Genomic DNA, 25,529 nt, shown 5'->3' on the forward strand with positions numbered 1-25,529 from the left:
TTTTAAGTCTGTTGATATCACTATAAGAAGGCGACTTAGGTAGAAAGGAGAAAAACGGACAGGATGAACCAATCTGGGTATTAATACCTGTATACATGGAAATGTCACAATGAAACTCTTTGAATAGCTATCTTAAATAAAAATGTCTTTTTTTTCTAAAACGGGATGGGAAGGTAATAGATCCTGTCTGGGGTTGGTACCAGTGTGTAGGGAGAGGCTGTAAGAAAAGGGTGTAGGAGGGCGAATGTGATGGAATTATTATGCATACATGTATGAAAACGGAAAAATGAGACCTATTAAAACTATTCTAATGGGGGGAGGGGAGACAAAGGAGAACAGTGAAGGGGTGAATTTAAGATATATAGTAAGTACTTTGGTAAATGTCACAATGTACCCCCAGTATAACAATAATATGATAATAAAAAAAAAATCCTATTTAAGCATCCACACCTATGAACTGCTGTGTACCATCCTGCTGCTAAGGTGAGATTGACAACTGTATCAACCGGAATTAAATCTGCCACAGCCATTGGAGTAGCTCTTAAGGACCGAAGAAATCCTTTCCCAGCCTGCACAGGAAGAAGAGAATAAAATATTAAACCAGGCCTTAAGTAACAGCAGGGGCTAAAGGATATAGTGAACAGGTAGCACTAGTGCTGTTAGTAAGAAAGGCTAACATTGATCTGTTTCCCAGTAGGTTGTTACATTAAACCTGACCTCCCAGTCTATCCAACTTTCCCAATCAAGTTCATTGCAAGAGCCAACATTTCCATGAACCACTAGCGGTCTCTCGGTTCTGTTAGGGGATAAAATTCCTCAAATTTGTGAGAGATTAATGTACTAAGTTAATTAACAGACACCAATAATAAGTTTTCACATCTCAAAAATTAACTCATAAAACATTTTAAGAATTAAGGGCCCCCTCGTTTCTCCTTTAATACTTGTTTTTTTCTTGTAGCTGGCTCCCCCTTGTCTGGACATAAGAACTGGGGGAGTGTGGATATTAGAAAATTTGAATAAATGTGAAGGTTTGCAATGTAATGATAAACATTCTGAGCCCATGGTAAAATACTGAGAGTCATTCTCAAAGAAGCTGGAAAGAGAAATGAGTTGACGGCAGGTAGGGAACAGAAAGAAAAGATGCTAGAAAAATTCCAAGTCAAAAGGAAACTCATTGTCACTGTCTTTGATAAGTCATAATTCACTGTCTCCTATTTGCATTTTAATTCATGCTGGACCTAGTTTGGTGAAGAATAATGATGGAGTATGACACATGTATAAAACGTGATTCCTAGTAGGATTTAAACTTATTTGGATAATTGGATTCCTGCTATTCATCCTAAGAGGGGAATTGTGTTTCATGGTGGTCTGGACGGTGAGTGGCAGCTCAGCTGGGTCAGTTTGATGTGCCCCAGGCACCTGCCTGGGAGAGGAGACCACTGCAATTATGTTTGAAAAGTGTGCCACAATTTGTAGTTCTCTTTCTTGCATCCATTAAGATCTAGTTATTGATATTTATCTCCTTTCATCTATACATACTCATACACTCTTGCATATTTTAAGATGAAACATTTAGAAATCTTTGAGGATAAGATTTTTACTGCATTCCCAATTTGCTGCACTAATTGAAGCTATTAATAAACAGAGAAAGGGAAGAAATGCCCCATCTTGTGGTAACTAAAGGAAAAGTCTTGCTGCTCAAACATTTTCCAGATAAAACTCCTCAATCAGTACTTGATGATACCGCGTTACCTCTGTGTTTTTGATAAAAAATTCTCACAGAAACAGAGTAATTTTACCCTACCTCTATTTTACAAGCAATAAAATTGAGAAAAATTGCTTCAGTTGTTACTGCAGTAACATTTAGCTTTGGGATCAATGAAGCTTAAGCCACCACTAAGAATTTTGCCGCTCCTCACTGCATTTTGTTATACATACCGCAATAATCATGCCACTAGGTCCATTTAGGTTATCAACCCAACCCTAAAAAAAAAGAAGGTCTCTGTTGGTTATACATTTCAGAACAGTGCCGTATCTTTGGAACATCTGCAGTCTAATCCTAATACACTTTGAACAAGAGTACTCAGACCTCAGGCAATAAGAGGTCCAATTCAATATGTCTAAAACAAAGACCAAAGGCAAGAGTGCTGGCATTTTCTGCACTTTACTTGGCCATGAAATAATTGAAATTTTGTTGTCATTGATTTTCATAGTAGAAGGTATGGGTGGTTTCCTGTTGTTTTATACTGTCTTATAGGTAATTTGGACCTTGTTTAAAAATCATGACCTTCTAACCAATTCATCAAACATAATCTTTATCCATGAGAGGCCTGATTTTAAGCTCTCTGAAAACATTTCAAACAAATATGTAGGAAGCAGTCCTGTGTATAAATATATATATATATATAGTTTATATATATATATATATATAGTTTATATATATATATATATATAGTTTATATATATATATAGTTTATATATATATATATAGTTTATATATATATATATATAGTTTGTTTTAGATATATAAATTCCTTATTTGGTTATATATATATGTATATATGTGTGTATATACATATGTATATATATATATATATATATATATATATATAGTTTTTGAGATAGTGTCTCATTATATAGCCCAGGCTGGCCTGGAACTCATGATCCTCCTACCTCAGCCTCCCAACAGCTGGAATTACAGGCATACACCACCATGCTCAGCCCACATATGTTTTCGTGTGTGTATGTGTGTGTGTGTGTGTGTGTGTGTGTGTGTGTGTGTGTGTTAGTCTTCCTGCAGATATTAGAGGAAAGAGTATGCTTAGGAGCAGTTAGGTAGAAATGTCTTTGTGAGTTTGTTTTCTAAGCCATAAGCAAGCAAATTAGTTGACCTTAATATGTCCGTTTCTTTATCTATAAACGTCAAAATATTTGTGTGTAAGGGGGGAAGAGACAGGAGAGGTGAAGATGAAGGGTTATTTGTTTATTTGTTGGTGCTTTCACCAGGGACCGGGCACTGCACTAAGCACTACTCAAGCACTTTCTCATTTAATGAACTCTCCAAAGAGAGATGCATTAGCTTAGATTTGCAGATGAGACAACTCAAAAACTTGCACTGCAGTGGTGAAGTGGAGTGAGTGCACCTCTCTGTGAAGCTGCAGAGCTGCCTGGAGGAAGATGGTACAATTCAAAGTACTTTTCAAAAGGGTATAGCAGTAGCCAGAGGTAAAACATTATTCCTAAACTATGAAATCATGAGCTTTGTAACTCCTGTTTTTTCTGGTAATTGCAATACTACCAATTTGGAGATGAAGAATGTTCTTCCTCTGAACCATAGTGAGTAAGCCAAGTAGTGAAACTATCTTCCCTAGGAATATTGAGACTAGAGTTAGTCAGGAGCTATTTAGGATCTCCACTTAACTCGAGGACAGTCCTAGTAACTCCCAAAGGAGCCTTATGCTGGGTAAGTCTTGAACCAAACACAAAATTTTGCTACAATACAATGGATTAACATTTGATTTGCTGCATTCAACTATAAATCCAAAGAATAGGAAGCAGGAGCGTGAGGAAAAGGAGGAGGAAGCGGAAGCAGCAGGAGCAGCAGCACAAGAGGGGGAGGGGGATCAGAAAGAAATCAGGCTAGGGGGACCACAGTTGGAAGCAAAGTGAGAAATCCAAGTGTGTGGGCTCACTGGGAAAGGCTCCTGCCAGGTTGCTCCCACAATGGAGGGCCTGATGATAGCAATGTTCAGGTTTCTGCCCTCTTGGTGCACCACCATCTCTCCCAAGGCCTTGGTGTAGGTGTAAGTATTGGGCCGATCCCCGATTAGCTTGGGAGTAATCTCATCAACAATAGCATCATCTAACCACCTGAAGGTAGAGAAAAAAAAGCCATTAAGCAACATACATTTCACAATAGGCCAAACAGAAAATGTGAGACATGGACAAGCAAACAAGTGTTTCACCTTCACGCTTGAGTTCTGTAATTCAGAATCATCCCTGGTTACAAAAGATGCATGTGTACCTGTGTGAATCATCCATGATGACTGGGCTTTCCACTTCCTTCTACCAAGCCCAACCTTAATCAGATTCTACTCCCACCAGGTAGATAAATAGATTAACTCAACAGATGTGCAATCTACTATTTATTACACACAGCCTCTAATTGTCTTTGCCTCTTCCTCAGCAAGGTTATGAGTACAGACACTGCACACGTTTTCTGAGCACCAGTCATGCCAGGTTCTGTGCTCATGCCTCAAGTTCCCTTATCCAAAGTGCTTCACTAGAGTCCCCTCATTCACTGTAGTCCATTAAAAACTTTGTTCCCTGATCTTGAAACCTCAGCATTTAATTTTAAATTTCACTCAGTGCTTCGACAAACAAAGCAAATCTGTGTGATGTATTTTGAAGGTCTGTTTAGCATCTAAGATAATAGCTTGATAATTATTTCCAGAGATTTCCAGTGAATTCTGAAGTCTGTCAAGTGCCATGGTTACCGGACTCTGACACAGCATTAAGAGCACAGTGATCGAACACTCCTACTTAAGAGGTGATAGTCATTGTGAGTAACTGTGTCACCAACAGCCTCAGCCTAATCTTTTCAGAAGCACGTCATTCCAACTTTATCTACATTTTTCTAAAAGTGTAACAAAATTATTGTCAATGAAATATGTAATGTTTCCTTAGCAGATCTATTTGGTTAACTTCTTGATATAATACAGTTAAAAAAATTTTTTTTAAATTAGGCTACCAGTACCATGAAATAGGTACAGTGGGGAGGGGTAGTTGTGGTAGGGTGGAGTGTGTGAATGGAGATGAAGGTGAGGGAACATGATTGACATATCATCTTCATATACATATGAAGATGATGAAGCATCTTACAATTGCTTTAAGTGGAGTGGGGAGGGGTTCATGGGGGGAGATGGTGGGGCTATCTAATCAATGTAAAATGTAAGGCTATCTATAATTGTCACAAGAATCCCCCATATACAATGAATTTATCCTAATAAAAATGAAAAAATAAAAATAAAAATAGGCTACCAGTATATGTTCATGTGAATTTTATCATTAATGTTCTTGATATATTTATTTCTACTTTACAGCATAAACCATAACCAGATTTTTGATCATGGAAAATCTTAACTACTTGTGCTTTGTTCCTATGATAAATTGTTTGAGTCTTTAAAATATATTTGATGGGCTGATGGAGTGGCTCAAGTGGTAGAGCACCTACCTAGCAAGTGTGAGGCCCTGAGTTCAAACCCCAGTACCACAAAAGAATTTTTTTTAAATGTATTTGAGCCAGGCGCAGGTGGCTCACACCTGTAATCCTAGCTACTCAGGAGCAAGAGATCAGGAGGATTGAGGTTCAAAGCCAGACCAGAGAAATAATTGATGAAACCCTATCTCAAAAAAAAAAAAAATCACAAAAATAGGGCTGGTGAAGTGGCTCAAGGTGAAGGCCCTGAGTTCAAATTCCAGTACTGCAAAAAAAATGTATTTGATGCTAAGACTTATTCAGAATCATGACTCTGAATATTAATGAATCTCATTTGATATTGAGGTAGAATGTAAAGACCATCTGTAATGTTTTAATCCTTCTTTATGCACTTCTATTAGCTGAATGTACTCTGGACAACACCTAAACGCCTTTTGGTTTAGACTGAATAGGGAAAGGCTTTAAGAAGTTCCTAGAACTGAAAACAAGTCCACATACATATGGAAACAGAGGGTATTTTGATTATTTGGCCACCAGAGGGTTGGAAGCATGTGTGGGATAAAGCAGCTGTCCTTCCATCTTTATAATAATATAGGTGTTCCTCAGTATCTGAAGGAATCGGTTCTGGGATCCTTGAAGATACCAAAATATACAGATGTTCAAGTCTTTTATATAAAATGGTATATAACCTATGAGTGTCTTTCTGTTTACTTTCTTTTTTTTCAGTACTGGGAATTGAACGCAGGCCTCATTCTTCCTAGGCAAGCACTCTATCACTTAAGCCATGCCTCTAACGCTTTCTGTTTTTTTTATTTTATTTCTTTTATTCATATGTGCATATAATGTTTGGGTCATTTTTCCCCCTTTCCCCTGCCCCCTCCCTTACCCACCCACCTCCTCCTTCTCCCCCCATACCCCCCCAACCAGGCAGAAACTATTTTGCCCTTATCTCTAATTTTGTTGAAGAGAGAATATAAGCAGTAATAGGAAGGACCAAGGGTTTTTGCTAGTTGAGATAAGGAAGACTATACAGGGAGTTTACTGGCATTGCTTTCCTGTACATATGTGTTACATTCTAAATTAATTCTTCTTGAACTATCTGTTTTGTTTTTGAGACTAACTTTCCCTGGGCTGACCTCTAACTTGTGATCTTCCCACCTCTGCCTCTGAAGCAGGTAGGATTATAGGCATGTAGTACCATACTTGCTGGATTACTTGTGATACCTAGTGCAGCATAAACGGTATCTAAATACTTGGTACACTGCATTGCATAGGAGATAATGACAAGAAAAAAATCTGCACATTTTCAGTACAGGTATAACCTTTTCCCCCAAATGCTTTGGGCCAGCAGTTGGTTGAACCTGAGGAGGAGGAAGCCACAGAGGTGGAGGGCCAATTGCACTAGCAGGGCTTCATTTTGCTTGGGGGGTCAACAGTGAACTAACTGACCTAGGCCATTTTCTCTCACCTACAGAACATACAGGTGTCAACACCAAGTTTAGAAGAAATAGAACTTAATGTCAACAAAGCTGGAAAGAAATACATTTTAAGAAAACATCAGAAGCCAGCAATCAATGGGACTGTCCTGTCATACAGTTAGTATCCATGCCTGTCACTAGTGTTAGTGTGCCTGCAAAAGATGCCACCTGGAGCCTTTACAAAATCAAGTAAGTTAGCTTGTCTTAGAAAAGACTGGTCTCACTCACAGATTCCTAAGAACACAAGTGTACATGAGGCTGAACATTCTGCAGATGGCATGCCTCTACTACACTTAGTTCCCTCCATTTTTACTTACAAAAAATGGCAGTAATTGCATCTGTCCTAAATTCTCAGGTTATCACAAGGACAAACAGGAATATTCATAAACGCACTTACAGCTATTTGATAAAACAAAGTGAGCTGATGAAACTAAGATTTTTTTTTCTTTTTTGTTTTGTGGTACCTGGAATTGAACATAGGGCCTTACACATGCCAGGCAAGCAGTCTACCACACAGCTACACGCCCAGCCCAGTGGCATTCTGACTTTTTAGCAAAATGAGGATATAGTTGGTTTCAAGTATCTTTATTACTACCTGACAGATCATTTATTGTCTCCTTTAGTCCCTTGTGAGGTTCGGAGAGGCAATCAATGTGACAAATATGCAGATCCCCTGCTGGGGAGGCCATCTTCAGGACCTACACTCATACAGTTCAAGGTTGCTGCTATTGCTTGTCCTCCATTGTTTTTAAGACACTAACTTATTATGGAAAAAGAGTCTATATAAATCAAAATACATTTCTGAAATGAACCAGATGCCCTTCAGGAGACCTTGTGAACCAGTGGGTCTCCAATTCTAAACATCAATTGCTTTAAAAGAAGCCTGAAGTCATGGAAGATTTCAGAAAGCAGATGTACATACACACAGGCACACAGCATTTCTTCTAAGTTACACTATCACTTTGCTGTGAAGTGCATTGCATCAACATCATGATATCATTAGTAGTTTCATTATGAATGTAGTTACCTAGTGAAGTAAGAAGAGAGATATGTATTTTTCTCCTTAATTTTCATATGCAAGTCCAGTTTACAAGTGTTTCAGACAAGCTTTCTGGGGAGTACTCATCCTGACTCATTCTCTCTCTCTAGTTTGTATTATGTTATTCCCTTGATAACTGCAAATATCATGTCATATGTGTTTGTCATGTGTCTGTTTCCCCCTGGACAAAGTCCAGGAGAACAGGCCCCAGGATCCAGCTACCATATTCACTAAGTGCATTCTCTTCCTCATGGTAGTCTTGAATAATCAATTTGTGTACTGTGTAAGGTTTGGGGGAGCAGGGATGAAAAGGATGCAGCAGGTGAACTCAGAAGGAGATGATGTTGTAGGGAGACTGTGGGAAAAGAAGGGAGGAATGTCTTTGTAGAGAAGGAAGCAAAATTGTCCAACGGCAGTGATGACAATCTCAGGTTGACAGAGCAGGTGTCACAGTAAATTGAAACTGTCTCCTGGAAGGAGAGTATTTCTGAGCCTAATGCTTATGGGGAATTGTTCTTTTGGAAAAGTCTATCCAGAATTTTACTGAGCCAATCTTGACCCAATCTGTGCTGGATGCTGAATGGTCCACATATTGGCCTGACACCACGAAAATTATTTGCTTTGTTTAAGAAAAAAAAATTAGCCCTGAGCTGAATTTGTACTTAAAGCTTGGCAAAATTAAAGCTCACAAATTCTCAGTTTCCACTCAGCTGTTTGGATGCCACCGTGAGCCTGTGTCATCCCGAAAATAACATGCAAGTATGAGAATTAGTTTTTACCTTTCCTCTGGAATAGATGATGATTTTTTAGGGATAACAATGTGCTTTCTAGCACAGAGGCAAAACCACTTTCCATCCTCTGACCTCTGTTTATACTTCCCAAGGGGCTGCTATGAGGCCTAATGCTGTAGGCTGCAGAGCTTTGGTCTTGCTCTCCCTGTCTCTGGCACCCTTTCCTCCAGTGCCCAGCCCCAGTTGATTGCTGTCAGCACTTCATCAAGCAACACCACTTCTGTTTTATGGCGGGTAGGCAGCTTCAGAAATTTAACATTTACAACTACCAATCTCCTTGGAATTTTTATTCAATTAAAGCATGTAGGAATTGAAGACAACAGAAGGCAAGGAGAGCAGAAGAATGGGGGTGCATGGATTATGAGAATGCAAACAAGTATCATTTCACATGAGACTGATAGTGAAAAAGCACCATTCCCCAAACTTGTTTGCCTACAAGTAAGAATTTCGCAGGGGCCCTGGTAAAAGTCTAGATTCAAGAGCATCATCTTAGAACCACTAACTTAGTCTTTGGGGATAAGAGCTTGATAATCTCTTTTTAATAAGATCTGATAATTTTTATGGTCAGGCAAAGTAGAGAATCTGTAATTTAAAAGAAGTCTATGCCACACATCTGTGTGTTAAAATTTGAATATGTTGGAGTTAGTTCTCAAAAAGGCATTGATTCTTAGAATAAAAGTTTCTATAGAATTGAACTTAAATATAAATATAGAACATAAATAGAAATATAAAACATAATTATGCCTCTTTTAATCTGGTTGCTGATTAAATATGCACAGTTCCATATACAAAGCAGTAGCCATGTTCTACTACCCTACAAAACACAATTTCTTTTGTTCTTTCTTTTTCTTTCTTTCCTTCTTTCTCTTTCTTTCCTTCTGTCTGTCTGTCTCTCTCTCTCTCTCTCTCTCTCTCTCTCACACACACACACACACAGTACCCTCCTTTAACAGATTCTTACTCTCTAGAGAAGTAAATACCATGTGACCACATGGTATTAAAAAAAATCTTCAGAATGTTTCCAGCTTATCTTTCCAGCTTGCTCTCTTCCTGCTTCCCTGCACATAACGTAGATGCTGCCACAGCTGGCTTCTCGCTAGCCATTTCCCAAACATACCCCTGTGAGTTCAGTTGCAGTTGCTCAGCCTGGTTGATGCTCCCATCCTCCCATCCACACTCTGCCCACCCTTCCTGAGACAGGCCTGTTTCTTCCATCACCTTCAACTCCACTAGACTTGGTATGTTCCATTTGCCCACCAGCCATATGTATCATTCCGCCCTGCTGTATTTGTGTTGGGAGCAAGCTCTTTGAAAGTATATTCTGTGTTTTAAGAAAGTACCTTCTAATCTCTGGCACTACAAAGACATGGCCTTTGGAATCACATGGCCATGGATTCCAATTGTGTCTGTGACTCACCAGCTGAGAAACTTTTGAAGAGTTACTCAGACTTTCTGAGATTCTTGTTCTTTTGTTATTACAGTGGTGATGATAATATCAACCTGAATATATCATGCTAATGAGTTAAATGTCTATGGAAGGGTCTTGTTCCTACCAACTGCTAACTACAGCTCATCTCCCACAATTTCCTTCTTAATGAATATTTAGTAGATTTATTAAAGCATGATAACCAAAGCAATAAATATTTAAACCAAAGCAATAAATATTTATGGATTCATTTTCTAGCCCTAACTCTAGTTACTTTAGGTTTTTATACAGGTGCAAAGCCTTCTATGCTAGTTTCTCTGAGATGGTGAAGTTGGCCTGAAAAATATGGAAAACACACAAAACTATCTTTCTTGGTTAGTTATGTGCATTTTTAAAAAAGAAACATTCTACTTATACCATTATTCTAGAAAACAGGGATTTAATTGGCAATCCCTGATCCATTTACATACATGAATTTCTAAAGGTAAATATCACCAAACACATAGAAGTTAGTTATATAAAGGTAGAGATGAGTAAGAATGAGGACATGTGGTCTCCTGACAGTGTCTGCAGGGATGAGGGGCAGAAGACACTGCAGGCACAGAGCTAGGAAAACTAGTGCTTAACGCTGATGAATGGCCATGCTGTCACACTAACTAAAAGTAAGACCAACTCCTAATTAAGCTAGTATTAAAATGTGTTTTTGTCAACATGTTAAAGTGTTTGTACTAACACAATCAACTTTCATCTTTCTGGAATGTTTAGGACCAAAGTAACTGGAAGTTTTCAGACAGGTGAAGGAAAGAACAGAGACCTGAGAGTCTGAATCTGTTAGATGGACAGAAAGGAGACAGGGTATGAATAATGAGAGAGAACTGAGGCTGCAAAGGATGGAGCAGAGGTGGTAGGTGTGCAGCTGGGCTCAAAATCCCATTCCTTTTTTTTTTTTTATAGTAAAGCTTTATAATGAAAATGAAATTCATAAAAAACATAACCTACCTACACACACAATTTTTAAAAGCAGGACAATAATGTTCTAACTAGAACATCAGGAAGACATAAAAGGAACATGAAGAACAAAGGCCTAACAAGAAGACATAAGTTGAGAATCCCTAATCCAGAAAGTCCCAAATCCAAAATGTTCCAAAATTCAAAATTTTCTGTGGGACAACTTGATGTCACAGTAAAAATTTCCACCCTAACTTCATGTGAAAGAGCACACAGTTGTTTAGTATATTGCATAAAATTACCTTCAAACTCTGTGCATAAGGTGTAAGGGCACAAAAATGGATCTCACGTCTTATGCCTTCCGTAACAACCTGGAGCTGTATCAATGAGCAATTGGGAAAACTCCGGAGAAAAATATGCAATTCCTCTTTTATTTCCCAGAATTGAAATTCCCATTCAACTGATTCTTTGGGACAAAGGATGGTCCGTTTTACATTTTCATGGGTGATTTTCTTAAGATCACAAAGCTCAGAACATAGATTCAGGATCATCTTGTTGCCTCTTTGTTCTTTTTTGAAAAATGAGATCTATTGGAAGACCAAGAGCAAAGCAAGCTGCTGGATTTTAGAAATTACTTTTTATAAACACTTCCAAGGAACATAGTAGTGGCCAATTACTAAATTGAGAAGAAATCAGAGAAAAATGTTTCCTTAAGACAAAACAACTTAAACCTAGGTTTGGATGAATTAATACACATTGAACATCCTAATCTGAAAGCTTGAAATTCCAAATCCAAAACTTTTTGAGTGCCAATATGGTGCCCCAAGTCAAAAATTCCATATGTGAACTCAAATGACTGCAATCAAAGTGCAAAATACTTCACAAAATACTCCACAAAATTGCTTTCAGGCTCTGTGTATCAGCTGGATATAAAACATAAATTATTTTTGTGTGTAGTCCCGGGTCCCATCTCCAAGACATATCGTTATATATATGTAAATATCCCCAAATCTGAAATCCAAAACACCTCTGGTCCCAAGTATTTCAAATAAGGGATATACAGTCTTTATTTAGTCAGAATAACATGTTATTCTGAAACTTAAGAAAATCCCATCTGATATGGGAATGGTTGAAGCAGCCATAAATGATAGTTTAGTTGTTGAAGGGTTGCTCGTTTTTATTCCAAGTGTTATTCAAAATTTACCATATAGGTTTAATCGAAAGTTTAAGAAAAATGGGCAATCAGAAACAGGGTGAATAATGTGTGGAGATAAAAATATTTTACACATAAAACTTCCACATTCTGAATTATTGTTAGGAAATCTGTCTTTTATTCTTTCTTTTGTCAAATAAAAAACAGCCAGAACAGTAAGAACAATGATAATCTTCTGCTATCAAAAACTTTTCATTTGTGTAGCAAAGACTTGAGTTCCTGCTATGCTGTGGCACTGCAGACACAAAGAGGATCAAGAAGCATCCTCTTGGGGCTGCTGAAGTGACTCAAGTGGTAGTTGGCTCTAGGGACAGAACCACCAATGGGACAGGAGTGCTTCATTGAGACTGCAGAACAGAGGTAAGGGGAGGGCTGTCAGAGGTAGGTTGGGCAAGTAGTCCTGAAGGTGAAATTTTGAGTAAACACATCTCTTTTTCTGTTTTACCTTAGTTCTTTAATATTATTAAAAGGTACTCTTTGTAGATAGAACTTCATTCCTAGTTCTGCTTGGTTGTATATTTGTTTAAATAAATGTTATCCTTGGAGAGCATCAATAATAGATATAAAAATGTGAATATGTGTCAATTGTGATTTGATGTAATTTGTGCCTTTTCTGGTTGACATAAACATAAGGGAGTATTAGACCTGCTGAAGACTAAAGATGGATCCGCTTCTCTGGGAGATGAGTTCACTCTTCCTTGGAGCCTTGGGTATGCAGTGTTTGGATAGTTTGGGAGGGAGGAAGTAGTGTGGAGGTGTGGAGGACTTGGAGGACCCCCTCACAGTGGTGACTTGGGATTCTGCCCTTTCTCTCATGAACTTGCAGCAAATTCTCTGCAGCTTTAAAGGGCACAGTGTCCTGTCAGGTGTCTGAAGGATCAGGATCACCATGGAGTAAGGCACTGGAAACTTACTGCTGGGGTCTTGAATGAAAGCGGGCTGGCCTCTTTCCTGGGCATTTCAAATATAAAAGAACCACATTTACCAAAAGATGACACTGTAAGAGGTAGCTAACCGACAAAGGAACTTGTTCTACCCTGAAAATACTCTGAGGCTTCATACACACTTTCTGAATCAACTTTGGGCATCAGGCCATATCTGCTTTTTCTTCAACTATCCAACTATGTACTCCAAAATGTTCTTTTGCATCACTGAAGCAAACTATCACTTGTTAGCAACTTCTGGCAATCTCCAGAGCCTTCAGATGACCTTCATTTTCCTTTGTCCTGAGTATTTTTTAGTGACAAGTAAAAATACCTATTTTGAGAGCTGGAGGAAATGAAAATGTTTGCCCTGTAGGGAATGAGCTTTTGATTTAGCTAAAACTTTTTAAAAAGTATGTTTTAAACACAAATACAGTATTGCATGAAATTAAAATGTGATAAAATCACCATGAAATATCTTTTTTTTTGTTGGTAATTATTTTTATACAGAGTTTAAAAAAAAACAAAAAGAAAGGTAAAGTTGTAAAAATGGATCATAATGAAGAAGCAGAAATAAAGTTATTCTGAGACTAGGGCCATGTCCTATGAAAAGAGTAGTTTCTGTCAGTAGGCAAGAAAAGAAAATACTAGAGACTGGATTACAAGACACACTAAGGGTAGTATACGGCAGCTGAATAGGGCAACTGTCTCCTTCTGTCAGATCTCAGAGGAATTCCTACTTTTCTTTTCATGGTGCTTGGGATCAAACCCAGCGCCTTGTGCATGCCAGGAAAGTACTGTACCACTTAGCCACACTACACATCTTGCCCAAGTAAGAATAGGAATTCCTGACTTAATCTTCTGTACTAGTGGATGGATTAACTGTTTGTAAACACTTCCTAGCAGTATAATAACAACTATTAGACAGGTGGGCCCATTTTACAAATGAAGGATCTGGGGCTCAAAGTGTAAGGTACTTGCCCCAACTCACACAGCTTGTAAATGTACAGCCATAATTCAGACTCATGTCAGTCTAATTTTAAAATTTTTCTCCTGAACTTTTATACTGTGTACTATGGTTCCTTTATCTAGTGATAATACCTTAGAAAGTCTAGGGTATTCCCAAGTACCTTGGGCAATCCTAAACTATTTAGCAAAATGTTTCTTAAATAAAGATATCTGCACATCCATGTTTATTGCAGCATTATTCACACTAACCAAATTATGAAACAGCCAAGATACTCCACAATTGATTAATGGATTAGGAAAATGTGGTATTTATACACAATGGAATTTTACTCAACCATAAAGAAGAATGAAATTTTGTCATTCGCAGGTAAATGAATGGAACTGGAGAACATCATCTTAAGTGAAGTTAGCCAGGTTCAGAAAGGCATAGGCCATATGTTTTCTGTCAGTGTAAGGCAGGCCCAACACAAATACAAACAAAATTATATATACAGAGGAATATATACAGAGCTTGTATCCAAAAGTGGGACTGGTAGAGACCAAGAGAGGAGGAAAAGAAAGGAAGATAGCTAGTAATAATGAAGTACATTACATCTGTATAGGTACAAGACACACTGAAACTGTTAAACAACACAGGATAGGGGTAAAGAAGTGAGGAAGTACATTGGAGGGAGGTTACATTGACTTAAGCACAATGCATGTACAGGTATAATACCAAGGCAAAAATCTCAGTGAACAATGAATAAGACAACTAAACAACAAAGGTCAAGAATGAAAAATAAGTCATACTAAGGGGAGGGGGAGGATAAATAAATAAAGTAAAGAAGGTGAATATGGGTAATATACTTTATATACGAAGATGAATATGGAACATTCAAACCACCGAAATCACCCTAAGTGGGGACTAAGGTAGAAAGGAGAAAAGTGGAAGAGATGGACCAATCTGAGGTATAATACATACCCATACATTCATCTATCTATCTATCTATCTATCTATCTATCTATCTATCTATCTATCTATCTGTATGTATGTATATACCTGGAAAGTCACAATGACACTCCCTGTATAACCATCCAAACAAAAATGTCTTTTTTTAAAAAATGAAGGACAGGAAGGTAAAACAAGTCCCATCCCAGGGTTTGTATCAGTGGGAGGGAGGAGAGCATAAGGAAGGGGTGAAGAAGGTGCATATGGTGGAAATACAATGTGTTCATGTAGGAAAAAGGATCAGTGAGACCTGCTGAAACTATTATAAGAAGGGGAGAGAGTGGATAAAGAAGAAGGAAGAAGGGGTGACTCTAACTATTATATATTGATACTGTAAGCACTTTTGTAAATGTCATAATGCATCCCTGGTACAACTAAAATATGCTAATAAATAAATAAATAATGAAAAAAAAGAGAATGTTCTATTTTGCTCTTCCTCAGCAGTGTCTCCCTTACCAGGGAAGGAACAGAAGAGCAGGAACAGGGCAGCTAAGGTTGACAGCCTTTCAAAGTGTTTGCTCCAAATGTGTTCCACCTCATTACTCTATTAGTGACTGACCACAAAGTATCAAAAAAAACCAACCATTTGTCCCCTGACCCCTCCCCTCATTTGAGCCAACTTACTCCAAGGAGTCAATGATCTTTTTTGGCTCCACGGGGCATGGGTAGATCACTTCATCAATGTGCTTCAGGTTGCAATTAGAGTAGGCCGTGGAGATATGGATGAAGGCTTCCAGCCGAGGCATCTCACTGGCCATCTGCAGGAGCTGCTGGGTGGCAGTGACATTCAGCTGCACGGCATGTCTGGAAAAGATGAAGTGGCAGGATTAGCCACATTGTAACTGCACACTCCACTTCAGTGACTGGAGCATCGAGCAGGTTCTACTGACTCCCTCAAAAGACAAGGAAGAGAAGGACAGGCCCTGGCCACAGAGTCACGACACCTGGAATGACATGCACTGTGATAGGGTTTGTGTATATAAATGTACTTACTGAATAGGAATATACCATATATTGTACTCAGAGAGCATTTGGTCCTGGTCAACTGGAAGGAAGAAAACCACAGTCCTCTGAATTTATAATGGGGCTTCCACAATCGGCCACTAGAGAACAAAAACTACACAAATTAAGCATCTAACTCAAGAATTTGGAAACCACAAATAAACCAGATTTTTAAATGAACAATAGAAATTTCTATCATAATGATATAGATCAGATATGAAAACTGGTGTTAAAATCCTAAATTGCACTAATAGAATACAAAGCTATATAAACATAGTATGTGTGACAATGACACAGTTCCTTGCATGAATATGTTTTACTCAGTATCAGGAAACTTATTAATCTAAAGTCTAAGTTAACTCAAAAAGAGAAAAACTACACCTAAACATATACTTAAATACTCCCTACTTAGTTAAAGAAATTTGCTAATATAGGAATAACGTGGTTAACCAATGCTAGCCAGTCATGCCTAATGATGAGAAGCTAGAAACACTGCTTTATAGGGCTAGGAAGGATACCTATAATCGCTACTGGTACTGGTCAGTGCCATAAAGTCCTGGTCCTGTAACTAGAGAGGAAAACAAAATTAATGAACAGATGTAGAGCATTGAAAAGGTGGTCACAAAATCACTATCACGTCATGTAACTGTGTAATTTTAAAGAAGCTTTGAAAAATTAGCATGTACAAGATAGTTCAGTAGTGTTCATTTATAAAAATTATATAGCTAAAATTTAGAGTTTAAATAGAAGGAAGGAACACATTCAAAGCTGAATATTTATGATCAAATTAATCATAAATGGATGTACAGAGGAAATGTTAAAACGTCATTGATGATCACAGTACAAAAGGGGAATAAATAAAAAAGACACATTGTTCTTGAGCAGGAAGAGTCAATACTTTAAATACAAGTATTTCTAAATCAATCTATGTATTTAAAGCATTCCTAATCAAACTCTCCAAATTTTTAGCAACTTGGAAAAATTGTTATAAATGTAAATAAGAAGGATAACTAGGCAAGAAGAATCAGGAAAATTTTATTTAAAAGGCCGCTGTGGGTATATGTGCCCCAATGTGATAAAAATTGTAGTAGTAAAATGGTGCGATTTGGCAAAGAAAGCATGAACAATGGAAAAACAGAGTTTGAGGAATTGAAGAGCTTCATTTCAAACAGAGTGAAAATGAATCATTGACAAATATTGTTTAAAAACTAACCCATCTGCTAGAAAAAGGCTACTGTATTCATTCTTAATCCCTCTTCTTGTAGTAGAATTTTCCAGTGTCTTTTATAGTTAAATAAATATCAAAAGGATCAAAGATCTAAATGTAAAAGTAAAACGATAGAATAACTTCAGCAGATATGGGAGAGGGGGTTAAGGAGAATGGTGGAAGGGATGAACTCAGGTATGACAGATGTACCAATATATATTGTAGGAACTCCTGCAAACGCCACAATGTACCCCCACCCTACACAATAATAAAAAAACTTTAAAAAAGAAATTATGAACAGCTGCATAAATAATAGCATTGAGAGACAAATTATAAGTTGTTAAAATATTTTGAGGCTTATAACACACAAAGTTAACATGCTAAATCTTCTAAGAAGTGTCAAAATTAACAAGAAAGAATGTTTCCATTTAAAATAGGAAAAGACGTTCAGGTGCAGTGGCTCACACCTATGATCCTCTCAGGAGGCAGAGAGTGGGAGAATCACGGTTTCATGCAGGCCTGGGCAGAGAAGTCAACCAATGGCTGGGCATGGTGGAACACGCCTATCATCCCAACTGTGAGGCGGGTGTAAATAGGAGGATCGTAGTTCAGGCCTTCCGAGGCATAAATGGGAGACCCTATCTCAAAAATAACCAATGCAAAAAGGGGTTGGGAGCATGGCTCAAGTGATAGAGCACCTGCCTAGCAAGCACAAGGCCCTGGGTTCAAACCTATGTACTGAAAAAAAAAAAAAAGGACAAAAAGAAAGTAGAATGTGAACAGGCATGTTGCAAATGAATAAAATTTCAATAAGCATGTAAGCATTGTCAACCTTTCTAATTATCAAAGAAAATTTAAAAAATACCACATCATATCTGCACTATCATACTGGCAACATTAGAAAGAATTACAGAATTATAAAGTATATTATGGTGACCGTAAGCAATGACCATTGCCCTGCAGTGGGCAATGTAGGTTGACTCTACCTCTTTGGAGAGCAACGTCTTACTACATGTAACAAAGTAAGGGCTCACACCCAGGCATACCTGGTATGTAGCTAATGAATCTGCTTCTGGGAATTTATCCCACGGGTGCACGCAGGGGAGTAAAAAAATAATGCACATTGAAGTTTTTTAGAATAGTGAAAAATTAGGACAATGTAAATGTCCACCAGGATAGAACTGGCCAGAGTATATTATAGCCTGGTACACTGGAATGCTAAGTAGTCATTCCAAACTATAATGGAATATTTATTGACAACGAAAGACAGCCAAAAACATAATTGAATAGGTTGCAACAATCACTCTGAATGCCATTTTTTTGTCAACTTGGACATATAACTAACTATATAATCACCGATGCAACAGGAAAAGTCAGAATGCATGCTGTCCATAACAGTAAATAGTGTCCTGGGTAGTGGGATTATAAAGAAGCCTTGGTTCTTCAGTTCTGTGTAGTTTCTCATTAAGGATGTTTTTTGTTCTGTTTTTCACAGAAGCCATGAAGAATCCTATGTGCACACATGTACAAGCACACACGTATGCAAGCTGAGGGGCAGTGAGACATACCTCAGAGGGTCATCAAAGCGTACAGTGGCTGCACAGTGGAAGATAATATTTGTGCAGGACAGAAGCTCCTGCATGTCCTCCTTGCTGATGCCAAAGTCATTCTGGTTGAGATCCGCACAAATGGGTCTGATCTTCTCATGCACGTTGGGACAGACTTCTTTGACTTTCTCGAATAGCTGAAATGTAAAGGTAAATCAACATGCAAACAGCAGCACCATGCTCTTCTGGTTCCCTCTTGCTGTTACAACTGTTCTCAAAGGCTGGTTCTCCTGGTAATAGCAATATCTCTCAAGGAAGGTTCCCACCTGCTCGAGGGCCATCCACTTCCCATCATGCAGATGACTGTGATTCCCGCTCTTCTGAATTTAGGAACATTTGCAAAAGTCAGGTCTGCTAACCCAGAGGTTCTGCGGTGTGCACTGTGTTGGGGTGGAAGGGGCGGTGTGCTAGGAAGTCACTCACACCCTGCCTTGAGCCACGTTCCCTCCTAAGGCAGTTTTAGGGTTATACGTGGTGATCATTTCCATTTGGGGCGGGGAAATAATTTTTTTTTCAGTGTGAAATTACCACCCTTTATATTTAGCAGCAAAATTACCAACCACTTGGTTAACGGGTTCAGATTAACAATGTCTTAGCCTACAACAATAATGAGAAAATAAAAACTCAGGCAAGCCTATAATGGGTGAAACTAATAAAAATTTTATGTAATCTCATTCTAATATAAATAGCAGTTGACATCTAGCATGAGAATTATATGAGCTCATGTACATTTTAGGGATTTAACTGATTTTTAATATTCTAATTTATTTATAAGGGGAAAAGGAAATAACACAGGCAATTTTTGTTTTTATTACAATTATTCAAATGGAGCAGATTCTCTGCTTTCCCCTCCATACAGATTCTTAGATCATGTGGCATTTTACATTTTCTCAGAAACCACAATTTTAATAAAACTGATCTTTGTTCCAATCTATTTTGGTATGGTGGAGTCTTACTGTGGTACCGGTGTGGTTAAATGTCAGAACCGTTATGAGCAGAGGAATGCAGCCATGGCGTTCACACACAATGTGGCAGATAGCTCTCTGCTTTCATCTGCTCCCTGGTCCTCAAGAGATGGAGTCTTCTCTCCTTACAGATCTGCCCCTGGCTCTTCTTTCGGGTAATAAAAGTGGAATCAGGCAGTCAGAGAAATCATGTCTCATTTGTATCAGGCAAGACCAAGCTAGGGCCATCTGGGAAGCACGCTGAAGGTGGACCCACATGCTGGCCTGACAACCGATGCCCCCCTGTCTCTGGGCGACTCTCTTTCTGTACTGTAGGGTCAGCACTTCCAGTGGTGTTGCTACAGTTCTGAAAATAATTTGGACATTAGGTCAATCCCCCATAATATTTTGGCATCTGGGATTAATAAGGTTGATAAAGTGTCTTAGGCACAGTCTCAACAAAGAGGTCATCCTGGCTCTTCTAGAAAGATCTCTAACAGTTCCTCTAATCTTGATTAACAATAAACATGCTGAATGTTTGCTTCCACAGTCAAATGTTCCTTAGCTCATGTTAACTGTTCAGCAAACATGTTGGATTTTTTGAGGGGGTAAGTTTGTGTAAGGTTTGTATAATTTCTCCCCTTTTAATAATTGAAGGTATAGAAGGCTCTTTTTGAGTTGACATGATAGATTTTATTCACTGAAAATAAATTGAGAGTTCTGTGGACTCTTTGACTTTGACCTATGAGGGCTTTAGGCTCTTGGAGAGGAATAGGAATTGGAGAGGGATAGAGGACATTCGTGTAATGCTTTAGAAACAATATAAGAGTCCTGATCTTGGAGTCCTACAGTCAAGGAGCTATCCACATGGCCTTACTTTCAAAGTGTCCACCTGAGGTTGTGTCTGTACTTCCTGTGGATACTGAAGATAATCATATATTTTCTTTTCAGTGGGACTGGGTTTGAACTCAGGGACTTGTGTTTGCAAAGCAGGTACCCTACCACTTGAGCTACACCTCCAGTCCATTTTGCTCTGGTTATTTTGGAGATGGGGCTCACAACTATTTGCATGGACTGGTGTTGAAGCATGATCCTCCTGATCTCAGCCTCCCAAATAGTTAGGATTGCTAGTGTGAGCCACCAGTGCCCGGCTGATCATATTTTTTCTAATCATGAAAGTCTTTGACCTTTATTCATTGTACTGAATCCTTCTTTTTAACTACAACTATATTATTTAGTTCCAATATCATACTAATTGCTTAATACTTTTATTTTGTGAAAAAAGGGTGAGTCCCTTTAGACTGATGGGCAATCTCTGGAATATCTGGTGCACCAAAGTAAGAGACTGTAACATTAAAGAATTTATAGACTGCTGAGTGAAAGCACTTCAGGAGATTCTGCAAGTGAGTTCTAATCAATTTGAGAACGAATAAACACAAATAAGTACATGAAAATCAAAGCGAAAAAAATTGTCATGCCCAATGAAGTTACACACACACACACACACACACACACACACACAAAACCAATCACAATGTTAGGATTTTTCTAATTTACTAGCAACTCCCATGAGATGTAAAGGATTAATCTGGGGGTTTTTACTGCTTCAGTGAGGACATTTGTATAAGACCATAAGGCTGCATGGTGTCGTAGTCTGGCACATAGCAGAGCTGGCTGGGAAGTCATAGGAGATTCTTACCTGACAGTTCTGAGTTGAAGCTTGGGTGCCTGGACATTGTACAAGCTCTCTAGGGACACTTAACTTGCACTGAAGCTGAGAACCCTTGGTGTCTTGGAAAGACACCAGGCCCTTTGTAGTTATGAAGGACTGAGTTTCAATCCTGATTCTGCCATTTATTAGTTGTGTAACTGGGGCAAATTACCAACCTGTCTGGACCTCTGTAATAAATGCTAAAGGTAAAACTATGTTCAGTCTATCATCTCGTTATGTTTTATCCTCATAGAGTTCTTTGAGAGTAAGTACTTGGGTAAGAAAGAAGTTACATGTGTAGGAAGATGGAGAGCAATATGAAGGTCATTTCTACTCCAACAGGATGGGTGGCATCTCTGCACCATCCATGCAAAAGAATGGTAAGATGCCGTTGCCACTGCAAGAGTGGCAAGCATTGGCTCCCCATCAGTGACAGTTTGCTGGGGGAGCAGCAGCACAGCAGGGAGAGCTTGGGTTTGAAAGAAACGAGATCTGCATTCAGGTGTTGCCTAATAACGTCTTTGGTGCAGATCACAAAACCCTCATAGAGGATGGATGACTTCCTGGATTAATGTCTTATCTGTGATGTAAGAGTGAGGCATTTTATAGGGCCTGTTGACATATGCATATGCAGTGAAAGCCAGGTGCTTAGAGCCTACCACTTCCTAGGTCCTCAATACTGGGAAATCCCCTTCTCACATCCACAATGCTCTTTCCAAAGACTGCTAATCCGAAAGCTGTGTGTGTGTGTGTGTGTGTGTGTGTGTGTGTGTGTGTGTGTGTGTATTGGGTCACACAGAAGTTTCCATGTGATTAAAACACTTTTCTCTTTATTAATTTAATATTTTGAAATAAAATTTATAGAAACAGCAGCAACCTGCCTCTTAAAATAGAAACTCAATGCAAGTAAGTCCAATTAGCATGCCAACAGTTATTTTATGCTATTCCACTTCATAACAATGGTGATCCCATACTTAATTTGATGAATGAAGAGCCAAGAATAACCATCACATTTCTGAAGAAAGAAGAATCACAGTGTCAATATTGAGGCTTACTGTAAAATGATAGTATTGGAGGTTGGAGGAGTGGCTCAAGTGGTAGAGCACTTGCCTAACAAGTGCGAAGCCCTGAGTTCAAACTCCAGTACTGGGGAAAAAATGATAGTTGTAAAACAGTGTGGTCTGGGGACAGGGATAGAAATTAGGGCAGTGGAACAAAATAGACATTTTGCTAAACTGTTCAATAAATAGGCATTTCATAAGTGGTTCTGAACACTGGCTCTCAAGATAGAGAAAAAGACAAACTCAGCTCGCTACCTCATATTACACACAAAAACTCAATGTGGAGGGGACTGATGACTTCAGTGTGAAAAGCAAAACTGTAAAACTTCAAAATACAGTGTTGGAGAAAACCATTATTGTGTTAAGATCCATTAAAATAAATAAATAGATTTTAAAATCCATAGATGTAAAATACTAAGTTAGAAAAGCAAGGTTGGAAAAGGATATTACAGTATGATTATAAACCTGTTTGTGGAAAGTTATACACATACATGTCGGAATAAATACAATAAAAAGACATAACAAGTTGTTAAGGTAGATAAATTTAACCCCTGTTTTAAAAAGCTTCTGTACAAAAGATACCCTGAGCAAAGTAAAAGCCCACTCTACACAGTGGGAGGAAATAATTAAGACATGCAATCAACAAACATTTGTTGTGCACAACAATGGAGAATTCCAACAAGGGTGCAAAGAAAGAGAAAGAATGTAAAAGGGGAGACAACATGCCCATCACGCACAGCTCCAAGTTCAGTTTCTTTGTGGGGCATGTAGGGAGACAGAAATCAGAAAACAAAGTTGAAAAACTTTAAGCATCTCTGTGTCAGTTTACAACCCCGATTATATAGATGTCTGTTACTTTGAAGTTCTTGTTTTCTAGATATTTTAAGTACCTCATAATTACATAGTGATTTTTATAGATACCTGACTCATTAAATGAAAATATTTCAGCCAGACTTACAGATTTTACTTTTATTTTTTGGTGGTAGTAGAGTTTGAACTCAGGGCTTCATGCTTGCTAGGCAAACACTGTATCACTTAAGCCACACCTGCAGCCCTTTTTGCTTTACTTATTTTTCAGATAGGGTCTCCATGATCCTTCTACCTACTCCTCTTGCATAGCTGAGATAACAGCTGGGCCCCACGATGCCCAGCTTGCTTGTTGAGATGGAGTCTCACTAACTCCCCCTTCCCACCATTGGTCTCAAATATTGATATTCCTGACCTCCACTTCCTGAAAAGTGGTGATTATAGGCATGAACTGAATACCTAGCCTAAAAGTGGGTTTTTCATTTTTTGTGGTACTGAGGTTTGAACTCAGGGCTTTGTGCTTGCTGGACAGGTACTCTTCCATTTAAGCCACACCCCCAGCTCTAACAGAGGCTTTTAAAAAGGGGCAGAAGTGTAGGATTAAGTTAAGTAAATGAAAAATCAAGATATAACATTGGGGTGAGTTCCAGCAGCTCAAACACCATCAATGGCTCAGATTCTTCACATCTCTCCATTCTGTTTTCCAAGCTATTTGCTTCATCATGAATTCTACCAAGTGATCTCAACATAGCCACAAAAATCACACATCCTTCCCCACAGACCCACCCAGATCTTGATTCTTTCTCAAGCTGTACTCTTCAGGAGAACAATGATAAACTTGTCCTTCTCCGTGGGCTCAACAAATGATTCCTTGCTTCTCAGTGGTTTGTCTGGCTTGTGCCCATCCCTGATCAGATCCTCAGGGCTAACAGTATGGTGTCAGCTAAGTGACTCAAGTCCTTCAAAGCCTATGTCTACACCACTGGTTCTCAACACAGGTTCTGCTCTCCTTGGGACACTGAGCCAAACACTTTTGAGAGCTGAACATACTCCATAATCATGTTAAATTGCATTGCTTGGAGACTTTTTGAGTGAAATGAGTGAGGCTTTTATGAAAAAGACTTGATGTGATTACAATGCATTTAAAAAGAAGGAAATAAGATGGATGTGTGAAGACATACCAGTAGTTGAATTAGCCAGTGATTGGTGCTGTAAAAGAATGCAAGAAAGAATGAGGAAAAAAATTGTTTCTGTTTATACTGCTGGTACATCCCCAGGACTCAGAACCAAATCAATTCCTTCCTTCCTTCCTCCCTCCTTCCCTCTCTCCTTCCCTCCTGTCTTTCGTCTTTGTAAGAAACAAAATGCCCTATAGAGGAGCAAGTGACCTTGCTTCTGCTGAACTGACTTGAGTAGCTGCCAAACTGAAGGCCACCTACACTTTTAAAAGTTGGTCTTTGTTAATCACGGGAAACTTTTTATTCCTGAACAGTTTGCATTTCTTCTGGTTATCCCAGATTCATAGAAACCTCTTGCTTTTTTTTCTTTATAAAGGCCTTTGAAAATTAACAAGGAACTCATAAGATGAACACTTCTACCCACTATGTCAGACTGTTGGCCCTTTCTTTTTAGGTGTTATTTAGTTCAAAGTTATTTTTTTTTAAAGTTCAAGTTAATTTGTTTAAATGAATTGGTATACCCCCTTTTTGTAATGCCTTCTAAGAACTGCAAAACAGGAATAGTCCTAAAAGGATTCAATAAACTGTTTCACAAAATGTTCTCTTCTATTGTCTTAAGCCAAATTGTTTTCTGTGACCTGAGGTGGCCCTGCCTGATTCACCATTGTATTTCAAGTTGATTCACTTCAGAAGCAGCTGAGGGCCTATTAAGTAATTCACATTTTTCCAGAGAAGCTGATGTGAAGTGTCCAGTGGAACCTGCCGAGCTTTGCCTTTGTTTATAAATCCTGGTGACATTATTTGTAATATTTCCCCCTCCCCCACCCCCTTAACCTTGAATTATGTCTGGTTTTCTCAGATGATACATTCTAAACCTGGCACAATCTTACTGTAACCCTTCCCAAGCATAATGTATATATATCTATATCTATATAGATATATAAAATAAGAAAAGTCTGATAATTTCTGGCATACTCCCAATGAAATATTCTTCTCGAGTCTGAGCTCACAATTAACTA

The 25,529-nt window shown here is 38.5% G+C and overlaps 1 protein-coding gene across 2 annotated transcripts in view; it reads right to left on the reverse strand.

The window, feature by feature from the left end:
- The window catches only part of Far2 (fatty acyl-CoA reductase 2), a 175,242-nt gene that overhangs the window by 34,877 nt on the left and 114,836 nt on the right, over positions 1 to 25,529 (reverse strand). For both annotated transcript variants that reach the window (XM_074083025.1, XM_074083026.1), the window contains exons 3-7: positions 18,771 to 18,946; positions 15,618 to 15,797; positions 3,693 to 3,870; positions 1,939 to 1,983; positions 451 to 569 (exon numbers count right to left, since the gene is read on the reverse strand). In XM_074083025.1, the coding sequence (XP_073939126.1) occupies positions 451 to 569; positions 1,939 to 1,983; positions 3,693 to 3,870; positions 15,618 to 15,797; positions 18,771 to 18,946 (698 nt within the window). The remainder of the gene's footprint in view (positions 1 to 450; positions 570 to 1,938; positions 1,984 to 3,692; positions 3,871 to 15,617; positions 15,798 to 18,770; positions 18,947 to 25,529) is intronic.

This window comes from Castor canadensis, chromosome 8 (assembly GCF_047511655.1).
Source record: "Castor canadensis chromosome 8, mCasCan1.hap1v2, whole genome shotgun sequence".
In the NCBI taxonomy this organism is placed as follows: domain Eukaryota; kingdom Metazoa; phylum Chordata; class Mammalia; order Rodentia; family Castoridae; genus Castor; species Castor canadensis.